This window comes from Cnephaeus nilssonii, assembly GCF_951640355.1.
Source record: "Cnephaeus nilssonii genome assembly, chromosome: 13".
Classification (NCBI taxonomy): Eukaryota; Metazoa; Chordata; class Mammalia; order Chiroptera; family Vespertilionidae; genus Cnephaeus; species Cnephaeus nilssonii.
The window spans coordinates 43,102,704-43,117,682 of NC_137084.1; the positions used below are offsets into that span (position 1 = coordinate 43,102,704).

Below are 14,979 nucleotides of genomic sequence, written 5' to 3' on the forward strand. Positions count from 1 at the left end.
ACAGAATTATTATCAAAATAAGTATCTTACAGCGGGATGTTGCTATAACAACAACAAAAAATAATATAGGTGGCATCTGCTAAGCAGTTGAGTAGCAAAAAGTGAGAAAACAGATGTTGCAGACTGGGAAGCTGGTAGTGCTCACTATACCATGGCAAAACATCAGGTGGATACTATTGCCTGTGATAACATGAAAAGCAGAAAAGGATTATAGGTTATGCAGTTCTAGGGCAAAGTTTCTCAATCTTGGCACTTTGAGTTATATGTAAAGCACTTTCTACAAGGCTTGATACATAGTTTAATAAATGCTAGCTGTTGTTATTATTGTATTATACATTTTTAAAATTTGGGATTGTCATATCTCTCACCATATTCTCACAGTGTTTGCCTTTGCTAGAATACTTAAAAATCTCCTCCCATACTAAGATCAGATACGTATTTTTTCATGTTTTTCTCTATTACATGTATCTTTCACAAATCTATAACTTGGCCTAATATTATGTAGGGATCAAATTTTTTCTTTTTCTAGAGAGCCTCAACATCATTGCCTTTAAAATCTGTTATTTTCCCACTGATTTGAAATTTGGCTTTTCAGAGATTGTTTATTAGTTCTTAATACCTGGCTGAAATCAATCATACTTGCAGAGGAAATGAGGCCAGAGTTCAATGTAGGAGATAAAGTTCTTACCCCATAAAGCTTAGGGAAATTCTAGTTGACAAGAATAGTATAACAAACATACTCTTTCTTTCACTTAAAAGATAACTTTCAGAATCCACACACTGTTGGCCCTCTCAACAGGCACATGTTTATTTTTGGTAGGAACCAAAAAAATAAAAATAAAAATCCCCAAATCTTCGGTATGTCTCCTGGTCTTATCAAATGAAGATAAAATTAGGGAGGGAGAGCACCCATGAATTTAATGCCTGGAAACTCCCTCTGGCTTTCATTTATATTGGTCTTGCTTGATCACTCAGGTGAAATAACTCTCTCTTCTCTATTTTAACACCAGAAAAATATGAGGTCTGTAAGGGAAAACACTAATCTAATATTAGCCTTCAGTATTTTTAGAGCAAAAACAATTGCATACCTTTTGTTTAGTTGTGGTCACCAACTTTTACTATTTTGGTAAGAAAAATTTGGTTAAGATACATAGGAGTTTATTAATATAAACAAGACATTAAATTGTGTTAATTAGTGGAAGAGCAGGAAAGGTGGAAAGAGAAGTGAATATTTAAAGTATACATACTATATGCCAACCACTTACATAATTCATGAAAAAAACATAGTATTAGTCCTAGGAAGGCTTTCTTTATATATATATATATATATATATATATATATATATATATATATATATATATGTATGTATGTATATTTATTGATTTCAGAGGGAAGGAAAAGGGAGAGAGAGATAGAAACAACAATGAGAAGAGAGAACCACTGATTGGCTGCCTCCTGCACGCCCTCCATTGGGGACCCAGCCTCCAACCCAGGCATGTGCTCTTGAGTGGAATCAAACCTGGGACCCTGCAGTCCACAGGCTGATGCTCTATTCACTGAGCCAAACCAGCTAGGGCAGGAAGGTTTTTTTGATGGCATTATCTGCTTTTTCTTAAGCCCAATAGCTCACCCTCTCAAGAGCCTTAGCTTACCCTGAAAGAAATAGAACTACTTCTCTACTAGTTTTAATACACTTCAACTTTCAAAAATTTTGTTATTGGAAGTAGAAAGAATAAGAGGAACTTATGAAGTTACTGTACTCCAGTAGAAATTTAAATAAATATGGTATTAGATATTAATAAAATAAAATATGCCAGAAAACTTAAGATGCCTAACAGTCTTGAGTCAGAAAGAAAGGTTAGAGTTGGGGAAGAAGGACACTCTTTGAGAAATGGTCTTGAGAGGGTCTGCCAAGCATTGGAAACTAAGACTGTAAGGTGAACTCCAGACCTCAGAAACATAGCTGGTGATGAGCATACTCCCATCAATTCCACTAATAGGTTCTTTTTCAAAATGTCTTTAATCTCTAATTCTGTTTTCTGAAACATTTATAATCTGAAAGTGAACTTTCTCTCTTAAAGCCAGATAACAGTTTATTTGACACTAATTTCCTTGTAAAACAAGCAAAACATCTATCTAATTTATAGCTATATAAAACAGATATCACTAATATATCACCCACATCAATGTATCAGACATGAAGGCACAAAAAATCATTCAACAAATGTTTATCAAGACTCTACTATGTGGCCCAGCCGGCATGGCTCAGTGGTTGAGCGTTGACCTATGAACCAGGAGGTCACATGGTTCGATTCCTGGTCAGGGCACATGCCCAGGTTGCAGGCTCAATCCCCAGTGTGGGGCGTGCAGGAGACTGCCCGATCGATGACCTCTCTCATCATTGATGTTTCTCTCTTTCCTTCTACCTTCCTCTCTGAAATCAATAAAAATATTTTTTAAAAAAGAGTCTACTATTTGTTTGACATTATTCTAGGTGATGGGGATACTACATGAGAAACAAAACAAAAAAAAAACCAACAGACCCAAACCCCTGCTCTTAAATATAATGTCCGGTTGTAATAAGTGCAATAAACATAACCACAGATGACAACTAATAAATGTAGAAGAAATGATGAAAATATTTCATGATTTGGCAGCCATCATAAAGAATTTCATCCAAGTATGCTAAGGCTGGGAAGGTTTGATGAGGAACAAGATATTCTCATAGTCTCCCCTCCCCCAAATACTTACTATTGCATAAGAAAGAATGATGACTTTACAGTGGAAAAAACCTATTATACACAAAATTGACTAAGATTAACATCACCAGTGGCAGGACAAATTGACATCATGTGCCTCTTGATACAATGTACTGAGAAGAGCACAGCGTCATTTCTGAGGTATCTGCCAAGAATGCATGACCTGAGATTGGACATGTAGCAATATTGCACAAACCCAGCCTGAGGGATAGCCTACAGCAAAGGCTCTTTAAAACTGTCAGTCATGAAAGACAGGAAAAAATGGAAAATCTCTTTCAGACTGAAGGAGTCTAAAGAGAAATGACAACTAAATGTTCCTGGACAGGATCTCCAATCAGAAATGTATGGCGTTGGATGGGTACTAGATTTACTGGGGTAATCACTTTATAAGTTACATAAATGTGTAATCACTATATTGTACACACAAAATCAATACAATATTGTATGTCAACTGTAACTGATAAAAAAGGTAATGTGCCCAAGCCGGTTTGGCCCAGTGGATAGAACATTGGCCTGAAGACTAAAGGGTCCCAGGTTCGATTCTGGTCAACGGTACATGCCTGGGTTGTAGGCTCGATCTCCAGTAGGGGGCGTGCAGGAGGCAGCCAATCAATGATTCTCTCTCATCATTGATGTTTCTATCTCTATCTCCTTTCCTCTCTGAAATCAATAAAATAAAGAGAGAGAGAGAGAGAGAGAGAGAGAGAGAGAGAGAGAGAGAGAGAATGTTTGAACAGCTGGTAAAATTTGGATTGTGCCTATGGACTGGATGGTAGTGTTGCACTGATGTTGATTTCCTGATTTGGATGGCTGTAGGTTTGGATGGTTAGGTAGGAGAGTAGCTTTATTTGGGGGACATAAATTCTGGAGCAAAATAATAAAAACATTTTAGTGTATAAATATAACTGACTTGTTTCCATCTTTGGAAATAAGAGCACTGGACTAGTCAGTTTCTCAGTTATTTTCCTGCTCTGACACACCTAAACATGACACTGCTTATCAGTATTAATACCCTTGTACTTGGTGTGTGCATCATGGGTCTCTCTACATATTAGAATCTTGAGGGTGAGCAGGTGGAGCACTAGAGCTCACTGAGATTTGCAGGACTAGATGGTCTCTAGGGTTCTGTCAAAACTCTTCACCCACTTCAGTAATTTTAATCTAGTTCAACTGTTACCCTTTCTCTTCCACTTCATATATTCGGCAGTCTTTGTTCATCAGGAAGGCTCAGTCCCTTCTGAGATTAGCAATGCAGAGTGTCAGTGTAGATCTGTTTCTACAGTTGGTCAGGTGCCACACGAAATGATGAATCTCCACACAAGGTGGGCCTGGTTTTAACATACTGCAAAGATGGCCACTTCAGAGTACATGCTCCCAATAGCCTTCAGTGTGTTTACTGAAATGAGCAATAAAAGTCTTTAATACTGTATGTCAGACACTGGTTCAAGTGAGATCCAGACAGGTTATGTAAATCAAATGTTGACTGGTAGAGGCAGAACTGTAATTCAAGTTCCTTTGATTCTAAGTTTCCAGGGATGGTTTTTTGTTTTGTTTTGTTTGGTGTCATCATACACCATGACCAAATGGGATTTATTCCTGGGATGCAAGGATGGTGCAATATCCGCAAATCAATAAATGTGATATATCACATAAACAAATTGAGAGATAAAAATCACATAATCATATCAATTGATGAAAAATAAGCATTTGAAAAAATCTGAAACCCTTTCTTGATAAAAACTCTCAGCAAAGTGGGAATAAAGGGATCATTCCTCAATATAATAAAAGCCTTATATGACAAACCTACAGCCAATATCATACTCAATGGGCAAAAACTAAACCCATTTCCCCTAAGAACAGGAACAAGACAGGGATGCCCACTCTCACCACTCCTGTTCAACATAATACTGGAAGTGCTAGCCTTAGCAATCAAACAACAAGAAGAAATAAAAGGCATCAAATTGGAAAAGAAGAAGTAAAACTATCATTATTCGCAGATGACATGATATTGTACATAGAAAACCCTAAAGACTCCATCAAAAAACCACTAGATTTAATAAGTGAATTTGGCAACATAGCAGGATACAAAATTAACACACAGAAAGCTATGGGGTTTTTTTATACACCAATAAGGAACTCACAGAAAGAGAAACAACAAACACAATCCCATTTACCATTGCACCAAAAAAATTAAGACACCTAGGAATAAACTTAACTAAGGAGGTAAAAGACCTGTACTCGAAAACTACAGGACATTGAAAAAAGAGATAGAGGAAGACATAAACAAATGAAGACTATACCGTGTTCATGGATTGGTAGAATCAACATCATTAAAATGTCCATACTACCCAAAGCAAACTATAGATTTAATGCAATCCCCATTAAAATACCAACGGCATATTTCACAGACCTAGAACAAACTCTCCAAAAATTCATATGGAACAAAAAAAGACCCCAAGTAGACGCAGTAATCTTGAGAAAGAAGAACAAAGTTGGAGGGATCACAATACCAGATATCAAGCTATATTACAAAGCCACTGTTCTCAAAATTGCCTGGTACTGGCACAAGAACATACATATAGACCTAGAAATGGAACAGAACAGAGAACCCAGAAATCGACCCAAGCCAATAAGGTAAGAGCATACAATGGAATCAAGACAGTCTCTTCAATAAAGGGTGCTGAGAAAATTGGACAGATACATGCAAACTATAAAACTAGACCACTACCTTCACCATACACAAAAATAAACTCAAAATGGATAAAGGACTTAAACGTAAAACGGGAAGCCATAAAAATCTTAGAAGAAGCCATAGGCAGCAAAATAGCAGACATATGTCCTAGCATATCTTTACTGATAAAGCTCCTAGGGCAACGGAAACTAAGGAGAAAATAAATCTATGGGACTACATCAAAATGAAAAGTTCCTGGACAGCGAAAGAGACCATAAAAAAAACAAACAAGAAATCCCACTGCATGGAAGAACATATTTGCCAGTTATATCGATAAAGGCTTAATATCCAAAATTTATAGGGAACTCGCACATCTTAACAAAAGGAAGATAAACAATCCAATAAAAAAAATGGGCAAAGGACTTAGACACTTCTCGAAAGTGGCCATACAGAAGGCCAAGAGACATATGAAAACATGCTCAAAGTCACTAATCATCTGAGAGATGCAAATCAAAATGACAATGAGATACCATCTCACATCTGTCAGAATGGCTATCATCAACAAATCAACAAAGGACAAGTGCTGGCGAGGATGTGGAGAAAAAGGAAACCTCGTGCACTGCTGGTGGGAATGCAGACTGGGGCAGCCAGTGTGGAGAACAGTATGGAGTTTCCTCAAAAAACTAAAAATGGAACTTCCATTTGACCCAGTAATCCCACTCCTAGGAATATATCCCAAGAAATAAAAAATACCAATCAGAAAGGACATATGCACCCTTATGTTCATAGCAGCACAATTTACAATAGCTAAGATCTGGAAACAGCTTAAGTGCCTAACAGCAGATGAGTGGATTAAAAAACTGTGGTACATCTACACAATGGAATACTATCTATAATAATAAAAGCGTAATATGCTAATTAGTCCTTCAGGATGAAGCTGGGACTGCAAGGGAAGCCCGGGTCCCGAGAGAAGCCGGTGTTGGCAGCCAGGGGAAGGAAGTCCTACTCTTGCATGAATTTTGTGCATCGGGCCTCTAGTGCTGCTATAAAAAGAAAGAACATTTACCATTTGCAACAGCATGGATGGACATGGAGAGCATTATGCTAAGTAAAATAATCCAGTCGGAGAAAGATAAATATCACATGATCTCACTCATTTGTGGAATTTAATGAACAACATAAATTTATGAACAAAAATAGAGCCAGAGACATAGAAGCATCAATCAGACTGTCAAAAACTTCAGAGGGAAGGCAGGGGAGGGTGGAGGTGGGAGGTAAGAGATCAATCAAAGGACTTGTATGCATGTATCTACACCAGTGGTTCTCAACCTTTCTAATGCCGCGACCTTTTAATACAGTTCCTCATGTTGTGGTGACCCCCAACCATAAAATTATTTTCGTTGCTACTTCATAACTGTAATTTTGCTACTGTTAATGAATCGTAATGTAAAATCAAATAAACGTATCCTTGGTAAGGATAAAAAAAATAATAAAAAAATAAAATACACTCTAGATGAAGGTAAAGAAAGGCTGTAATAAAAAGAATTTCCAAGATATAAGAAGGCTGAGCCAGAAATTTGGGGCTGAGGCTAAAGAGAGTAAATTGTGGTTAGGGAGAAAGGCACACCTCTCACTTACAATGCGTTCTTACCTTTGATCTAAAGTACTTTGGTAAATTTGCTGTTAATTTTTCCTAATACTTACTTGTGTCAAGAGAATCACAAGTAGCCAAGCATGCTTTATGGAATTATAAACTCAGTTTATGAATTGCCACGGTCAGTTCAGTTTAGTTCACTACTGAGACAGAGCATGTCACATCACTTTCTACTCTGTTTCAACTTGGTCTGTAAATGCTGTTTCTCTCTAAGAAGACTAAGCTCTTTGAGGGAAGAAGCTGCATCTGCTTCATCTCTACATCCTAAAGTATCTCATCCATTTAGACAGTCCCTAACAAGTATAATTACTGAAACCTAAGCATTCCATTCAATTACAGACCTTCAATTTTAGTCTAAGAGTTTCTTTTAAGCGAAGGTAAAATCAAGGGACCACTGAGGGGACTCTGAGACTCTGTTAAGGGTCTTGTAAGGGCAAAATTACTTGCATAATAATATTAAGACATTACCTGTCTTTTCCATCCCCATTCACTCAGAACTACATGATAGTTTTCCAAAGGGCTTGAGAACACGTGATAATGCAATTAGTCTATTTGCACTTATGTATTCTCATGTCCTAAAATTTTCTCAGTTTAAATTTCTAACATAGTAACTATCAATAACTCTTTGGGTCTTTAATAATTTTTTAGAGTAAAAGAGAAAACAACAGAGTATTGACTTAAATATCTGAATAAAAATGGTTTTCAATCTTTAATTCTATACCCAAGTATTAGCAGAAAATAATTACATTTTCATTAACATAGTATCTCAAAAACTTAGCTCTCATGTTCACTCTCTCAAGAAGGTACTGGAGGAGATATTCCCCAAAATAGAGTAAACCAAGAGAAAAGAAGACACGTGATACAGAAAACTGAAGAGCCAACAGAGGAAAGAGGCAAAGGAAGACCTGAGAATAATTGCATTGCATTGGACACAGGAGGGCAATTAATCCAGATTAGGGAAGTGCAACACAAAAGACAGACCTTATGAGGGCCATCATCACTAAATTCTCATCAACTGTTAACCTAAAAATAAAGAAAGATAAGGAGAAAATAGAATTATCAATTGTTTTTATTCTGAGAGGGCAAGAGGGGACGAGATATTATCCAAAAGATCATCTTTGAAAAAAAGGAATAACTGATATTGTGACTCTTTGGAGTCTTGAACACAGATGGAGGCAGGTAATGAGACAATAATAGAGTTCTTCCTTTAATGGCTTTTAGTTTCTCTGTAAACTAGAGTCCTGGTGCACGAAATTCGTGCACGGGGAGGGTGTCCCTCAGCTCGGGCTGCACACTCTCGCAATCCAGGACCCCTTGGGGGATGTCTGACTGCCAGTTTAGGCCCAATCCTGCAGGGAGGATTGGGTTTAAACTGCCAGTCGGACATCCCTCTCACAATTCATGACTGCTGGCTCCTAACCACTCTTCTACCTGCCTGCCTGATTGCCCCTAACCACTCTGCCTGCCTGCCTGATTGCCCCTAACCACTTTGCCTGCCTGCCTGATCGCCCCTAACTGCCTCTGCTTTGGACCCCTGCCGCCAAGGCTTCATCTGGAAGGACATCTGGAATGACATCTAGAAGGTCGTTTGGCTGTCTGGTCTAATTAACATATTACGCTTTTATTATTATAGATTAGGAAGAAAGACCACATGCTACATGTGAAAGAAAGGGTAAGTTTGAGGTTTGAAGAGAAGGAAAAAAGTTGAAATAACTGTTAAAAATAGGAGGGAAAGTTAACTAGGGAAATATAGTAGGAAATCTGAGCAGTGTTAAGGGTCCATTTGAGACGCGTTCCACATTAATTTATGATCATGAATCGGTTGTCAAAAGATCTTCTTCAGTAGTATTTAGCTACTTAGAGGCAGATACAAAGAGGTTATCTGAGTTCATCTAGAGTTGGGATTTCATTTCATTTCACTTATAAGCTAGAGTGTTATTTAAATAATGTATTATGAACTCTAATCAGGAAAACGAGAAAGGATAATATGCCTAAAGTGATTAAGATAATTCCGGGGTGACATCAAGCATTATATAAAGAAAGATGGCTATTATTATTACTAACCAAGGTCCTCTAGCTGTAAGTGATTTTATTATTCTAATTGGTAATCATTTCTATCTCTCTCTTACCAGACTGAGCTCTTTGAGGATAAGGAGAGTGTCTTACTCATCTTTGCTTCTTCCCAAAGTCTAGTTCAGTAGCTACCATACTATAAACGAATATTAAATGTGTATGATTAAATTAATGAATCAAATCTTGGGCATCCAAGCTATTCACATAAATTTTTTAAAAAAGATTCTAGCTAGGGCAGTGGTCGGCAAACACATTAGTCAACAGAGCCAAATATCAACAGTGCAATGATTGAAATTTCTTTTGAGAGCCAAATTTTTGAAACTTAAACTTCTCCTAACGCCACTTCTTCAAAATAGACTCACCCAGGCGGTGGTATTTTGTGGAAGAGCCACACTCAAGCGGCCAAAGAGCCGCATGTGGCTCGCGAGCCACGGTTTGCTGACCATGAAGCTAGGGCATTATAACCTTAACAACAATTCAAAAACTAGACATTTTCAAGAAAGGCACTAAAGGGCCAGCCACTCCACTGTCACTTCAATGACAGAAACTTACTAAGAGGCTAACAGCATGATTAATGGGAGTTTTCCAATACTGCAGACGACAGAATTAGCATGAGAAAGAAAATGAATTAACATGCACAACATGAAAATTAAGATATACTTTCTTATTTTTTTAGGAATAAGAACTGCCTCTATTTTTATCACTTAGTACTCTATAACATTTCATGGAATGAATAATCTGAAGCAAAACCTACCCAAATGCTGATCAAATACATACATGCATGAGAGCAGACTGGGCCCATTAACCTTTTTTTTTTTTTTTTTTTGGGCAGAGAGCAAATACCTAAAATAATACTGTACCTTTCTTTCCTGGTTTATCAAAGGCCATACATAGGATTTTAAGTAAGAGAACTTTTTTGGCTGTAGATTCAATTTAAAGAATCATAAAGATTTTGTTTTTGCTTAAACTAATATAATGTTCATTTTAAAGTATTCAAAAAGGAAAAATACAGTTAACAGCTTTGATTTAATAGTAAAAGGATACAGACAATCATAATCTTAAGTGAAACCTGTACTATATAATAGAAAGCTAATATGCAAATTGTTCCCCTGACTGGGAGTTCGACTGGGAGTTTGACCAGGGGACAGGGCCAGCCCACCAACCACCTGCGGGCCCCCCCTTCCCCGGCTGGTCCGGCTGGATTGGCGAGGGCCAGCAGGACCCCACCCGTGCATGAATTCGTGCACCGGGCCAATGGTCTTTAATAAATAGGTTGTTTGAACCATATTATAATGGGAGGCCAAATCTCCAGTTGGTCCTTATACATCTGAAGCACTATGTAAGATACTAAAGCACCCAATAAGATACTAAAATGCCTAAACCTCTAGGTACATTTCATGGAATAATTTATATATTAATAACCTTTATACAGTAAATATCTGCAACTACTAGGGAATAATACAATCCTTTACTATGATTTTGCTTTAAACATGTTCATACACTAAAAATTAATTCGGAATTACCTAAAACAGAGATTACCCAAACAATATCAAGTATATTCCAACAAAATGCAAAGCAGCCTGGATGCTATTCTACAGACTCAATCCCATGTATTGAACACCCAATTCGTCAGTTATTTTTGTCTTTAATGAAACCAATTACCACAGATATTAAGGCTGTTTTACCTTCATAATGTTAACTAAATCTGTTTGATAGTAGCGATCCTGGTGTGCATTTGCTGCTGCTAATGTAAGAAGATAATCATTCCTTGCGTGGGTAGCTTTGGAATTACACTCAGATCGCCGGGCTTTTAACTAAAACATAATACAAGAACAAAAATCAGTGCAAACTGGTATTACAGTGCAAAACATTACGTCTCTTAGTTGGCAATTAATGGCTCCTCAACAAGAGTAAAGGTCACGTGCAGAAACATTTATATGCATACAAAACTGTTCAACACTATTGAGGAAATAAGCAGAACTGTTGCATATGGTAAGAGTGTTGTTCAAATATTTGTTATTTACACTTAACATACTTCCAAAGCTTTTTAGAGAACTTTAAAGTATTTTGTGTGTTTTATCCAAATGGGAAAATAAAGGTTCCCAAATTAAGTACCTTATTGTTATTGTCAAAGACATGAGTAATTCTGTTGGAGTTAGAAAATTGTTTTTAAAAATTCAATACTACTACTGCGCCAAAAGAACTGCATGCCCGATGGGAGCCTGGCAGCCAAAGCCAGGCCACTAAGCTTACCTATCAAGTACTTCACCCCTGAGGGTCCCACAGGAAAAAAAACACTTGCATGTGGCCCAGAATTTCTGCTCAGGGTATACATATCAATGAAATGGATTTTATAGAGCTTTCTAAAGCCCGTGGACTAAGTCTCTTGTACTAAGAATTAAAAACAAGGATACTTAAGCAGATCAAGTACCTATCTGTAAAGCAATCTTGAGAAGCAAACACTGTCCAAAGTGTTGACACCTGGGTGAAATCCGCCCCCGCCCCCCCACCCCCCCACTGAACTGGGAAGAAAAGCTTTTCCCAAAGTTAATGACTTTAAAACACTTCCCTAAATTAGTTGAAAATAATTGACCTCCATCATCAAAAGACACAATTCTTTCATTTTATTTTTAAGATAAGGTTTCTCAATTGTGAAATACAGTTTTCAAAAACTCACCTTCACACTTGCCTTCTGTAAACTGATTCTTGATTGGAAAAGACTAAGTTTAGATCTGTTATAAAAAACAGAAAAGTATGGTTAATAAAATTATCAAATTTTATCATAAAGTGATTAAATATTATAACTACTAAATTTTTAAAAGTTACCCTTTTCCACAACACTATTTTAAAAGAGAACTAAAAAAATGGAAAACCAAGATCAGTGATTATTTTCCTTTATTTTACTACAGGAAGAATGTAATGTTACGGTGAAACAGGAAATAATGAGATTAATAAAATGAAATATCCTGAATTACAAAAAATCAACTAGATAAGCCCAATATAATGGTATTTGATAAAAAACAAGAGTCATCAAACTATAGGTAATGCCCATATTTTACAATTACTCATACTTTAGTTCCTACAAGGAAGCTTAAACCCAGGAATAACCAACCTATGGAGGCAAAGATTAGCGGCTTTCAGGGCACTGTGTGATAGGCTGCAACAATGCCACGATGCAATCTACAGTATAATAGTGACCAGACTCTAGCAAGTCCTTAATTCCATTATTTCTCACATTAAAAGTTCTTGTTTGGGTGCCTGCCTATGTGCCCTCTTCACTCTTAATATAGTATTTGCAACACAATAAGAAAGTCCCTGGACTCTCTGCCCTATATGTTTGTTTGTTTTTATTAGTGCATGGATGTGCAATACTTTATTTTATAATCTCCTATTCTTGAACAGTTGGGTTATTTCCAACTTTTTGCTTATATATATATATATATATATATATATACACACACACACACACACACACACACACACACACACACACACACACACACATATATATATATATTTTCTTTATTGATTATGATATTACATATGTGTCCTTATCCCCCTATTGCCCCCAACTCATGCCCTCACCACCCTGGTGTCTGTGTCCATTGGTTAAGCTTATATGCGTGCATAAAAGTCCTTTGGTTGATCTCTCCCCCTTACCCCCGCCATCCCCTAGCTTCCCTCTGAGATTTGACGGTCTGATCGATGCTTCTCTGTCTCTGGATCTGTTTTTGTTCATCAGTGTATGTTGCCCTATATGTGTTTTGTTCTGTTTTGTCTTCTCCCAACCTGGTGTCATGAGTTCCCTCAATCCCTTTTAGTATGGGAGGGGAACCATAATCTAACAATTACTAGTAAAAATATGTTGGCTTTACCCAAACAACCAGAGATAACAAGAAGAAAGTCAATAGACAACTGCTGAGAAACAATTACTCCTACAATCAGTGAAATTTGAAGCTGCAAAGTTTGTCTTGACTGCAGTGTCACGGTGATTGCCATGGAGAATTCAACACATGTGTTTGCAGCTTTGCCATGATATGAAGTACAGACCACAGGGCAAGCCAGTCCCTGCAGAACAAATGCGACGAGGATAGCAAAAGCAGCCTCTCACTTTTCTAATAAGAGAGAAACATTTAAAAAAAATTGGGTCCAAGATATTCCTGCTATTTTCTACCTTGTCATATTCATACTTCATGGGGGTTTGGTTTTTATCAATTATATTCGTATTCATTTTTATCTAGAAAAGCAAAGGCCACACACTTTAAAATTTGAGAGGGCCCATTCAGGTTTAAGAAAGACTGTTTTGGGGGTTCTCAATTATCCTTTTTTGTAGCCATTATCCAAATAGTCTGCATTGTGTGTGGATTTTCCAATATAAGGTTTTAAGTTTCTGGCTTCTGCTTCATTTATGAACCCTCATATAATTCTTGTATGGTACTAAAGTAGGTAATCGATAGAATAATACAGTCCCTGTCCTCAATGATTACTATCTAGAACAAATAAGTTATATATAATGAAATCTTCCTCATCTACCTTTTCAAATGTTAACATCACTTAGGGTTCCAACTCAACCTCCCATCTCATTTTATATATGATTTCATCTCTATACCTATCATCTGAAAGGCAATTAACCCCCAGATTCTCATCTGAGAATGAGTTATATGACTCCCTACCAAATACATTCACACCAATGGTCCCCAGGTTTTGTAGAACCTTCATATCCAAATCGGAACTCACCTTTGCCTTCAAATGGTATCCCTCTTCCTTTGAGGTGGATATCTCTCCTAAAGTACACATCTCACCAACAGTCAAATTCATTTATCAAATTACATATATTCCAGTTTTCACATCCCCATTCCTAATCTTCCTTTTCATCTTTACTTAAAAAAACCATATTCATTCTCCAAGACTCTGTCCAAACATCACTTCTATAAAGGTTTCCTTTTACATTAGGCAAAATGAATCTACTTTCCATGCTTACATATTATCATACTAGAGGCCCGGTGCATGAAATTCATGTACTGGGGGGGGGGGGGTAGGGTCTCTCAGCCCGGCTTGTGCCCGTCTCGCAGTCCAGCAGCCGTCAGTTGGACATCTTCAGCACTGCCACGGAGGCGGGAGAGGCTACCGCCACTGCCGCTGTGAGCCCAGCTTCTGGCTGAGCGGTGCTCCCCATGTGAGAGTGTCTGCCCCCCTGTTGGTCAGTGCGCATCATAGCAACCAGTTGTTCCGCCGTTCAGTCAATTTGCATATTAGCGTTTTATTATATAGTACAACTACTACAAATAAATTAGTTACTAGGTAAGTGACTTTAGGCACTTAGTTTCTTTAAGTTTACTGGGAATAAACAAATCATAAAATCACTTTTAAATATATTTGTCTTTAATTATAGGCTTTAAACTTCTTCAGGGCACAAAATTTAATCTTACTCATATCTGTACCCATAGCACCCAATATAAAGTAATTATTCAATAAACAAGTAGTGAGTGAGTAAAGATGAAAAGGCATTTCTTACTCTGAAGTTAATTTTCCAGAAAAGTTACACTCTGAACTAAAATGTCCAATTTCTGCCCTGGCTGGTTTGGCTCAGTGGATAGAGCGTCGGCCTGCAGACAGAGGAGTCCCGGGTTCGATTCCGGTCAAGGGCACATGCCTGGGTTGTAGGCTTGATCCCCACTGGAGGAGGCACAGAAGGCAGCCAATCAATGATTCTCTTTCATCATTGATGTTTCTGTCTCTCTTTCCTTCTCCCTTCCTCTCTGAAATCAATAAAGATATTTTTGGGGGAAAAAAAAGTCCAATTTGTATCCCCTTTGAATTT

General features: G+C 37.4%; 1 protein-coding gene across 1 annotated transcript in view; it reads right to left on the reverse strand.

Annotated features, from left to right (window-relative positions):
- The window catches only part of FCHSD2 (FCH and double SH3 domains 2), a 187,898-nt gene that overhangs the window by 77,588 nt on the left and 95,331 nt on the right, over positions 1 to 14,979 (reverse strand). Inside the window, exons 7-8 of the mRNA XM_079789208.1 lie at positions 11,836 to 11,890; positions 10,844 to 10,972 (exon numbers count right to left, since the gene is read on the reverse strand). Coding sequence (XP_079645334.1) covers positions 10,844 to 10,972; positions 11,836 to 11,890 — 184 coding nt within the window. The remainder of the gene's footprint in view (positions 1 to 10,843; positions 10,973 to 11,835; positions 11,891 to 14,979) is intronic.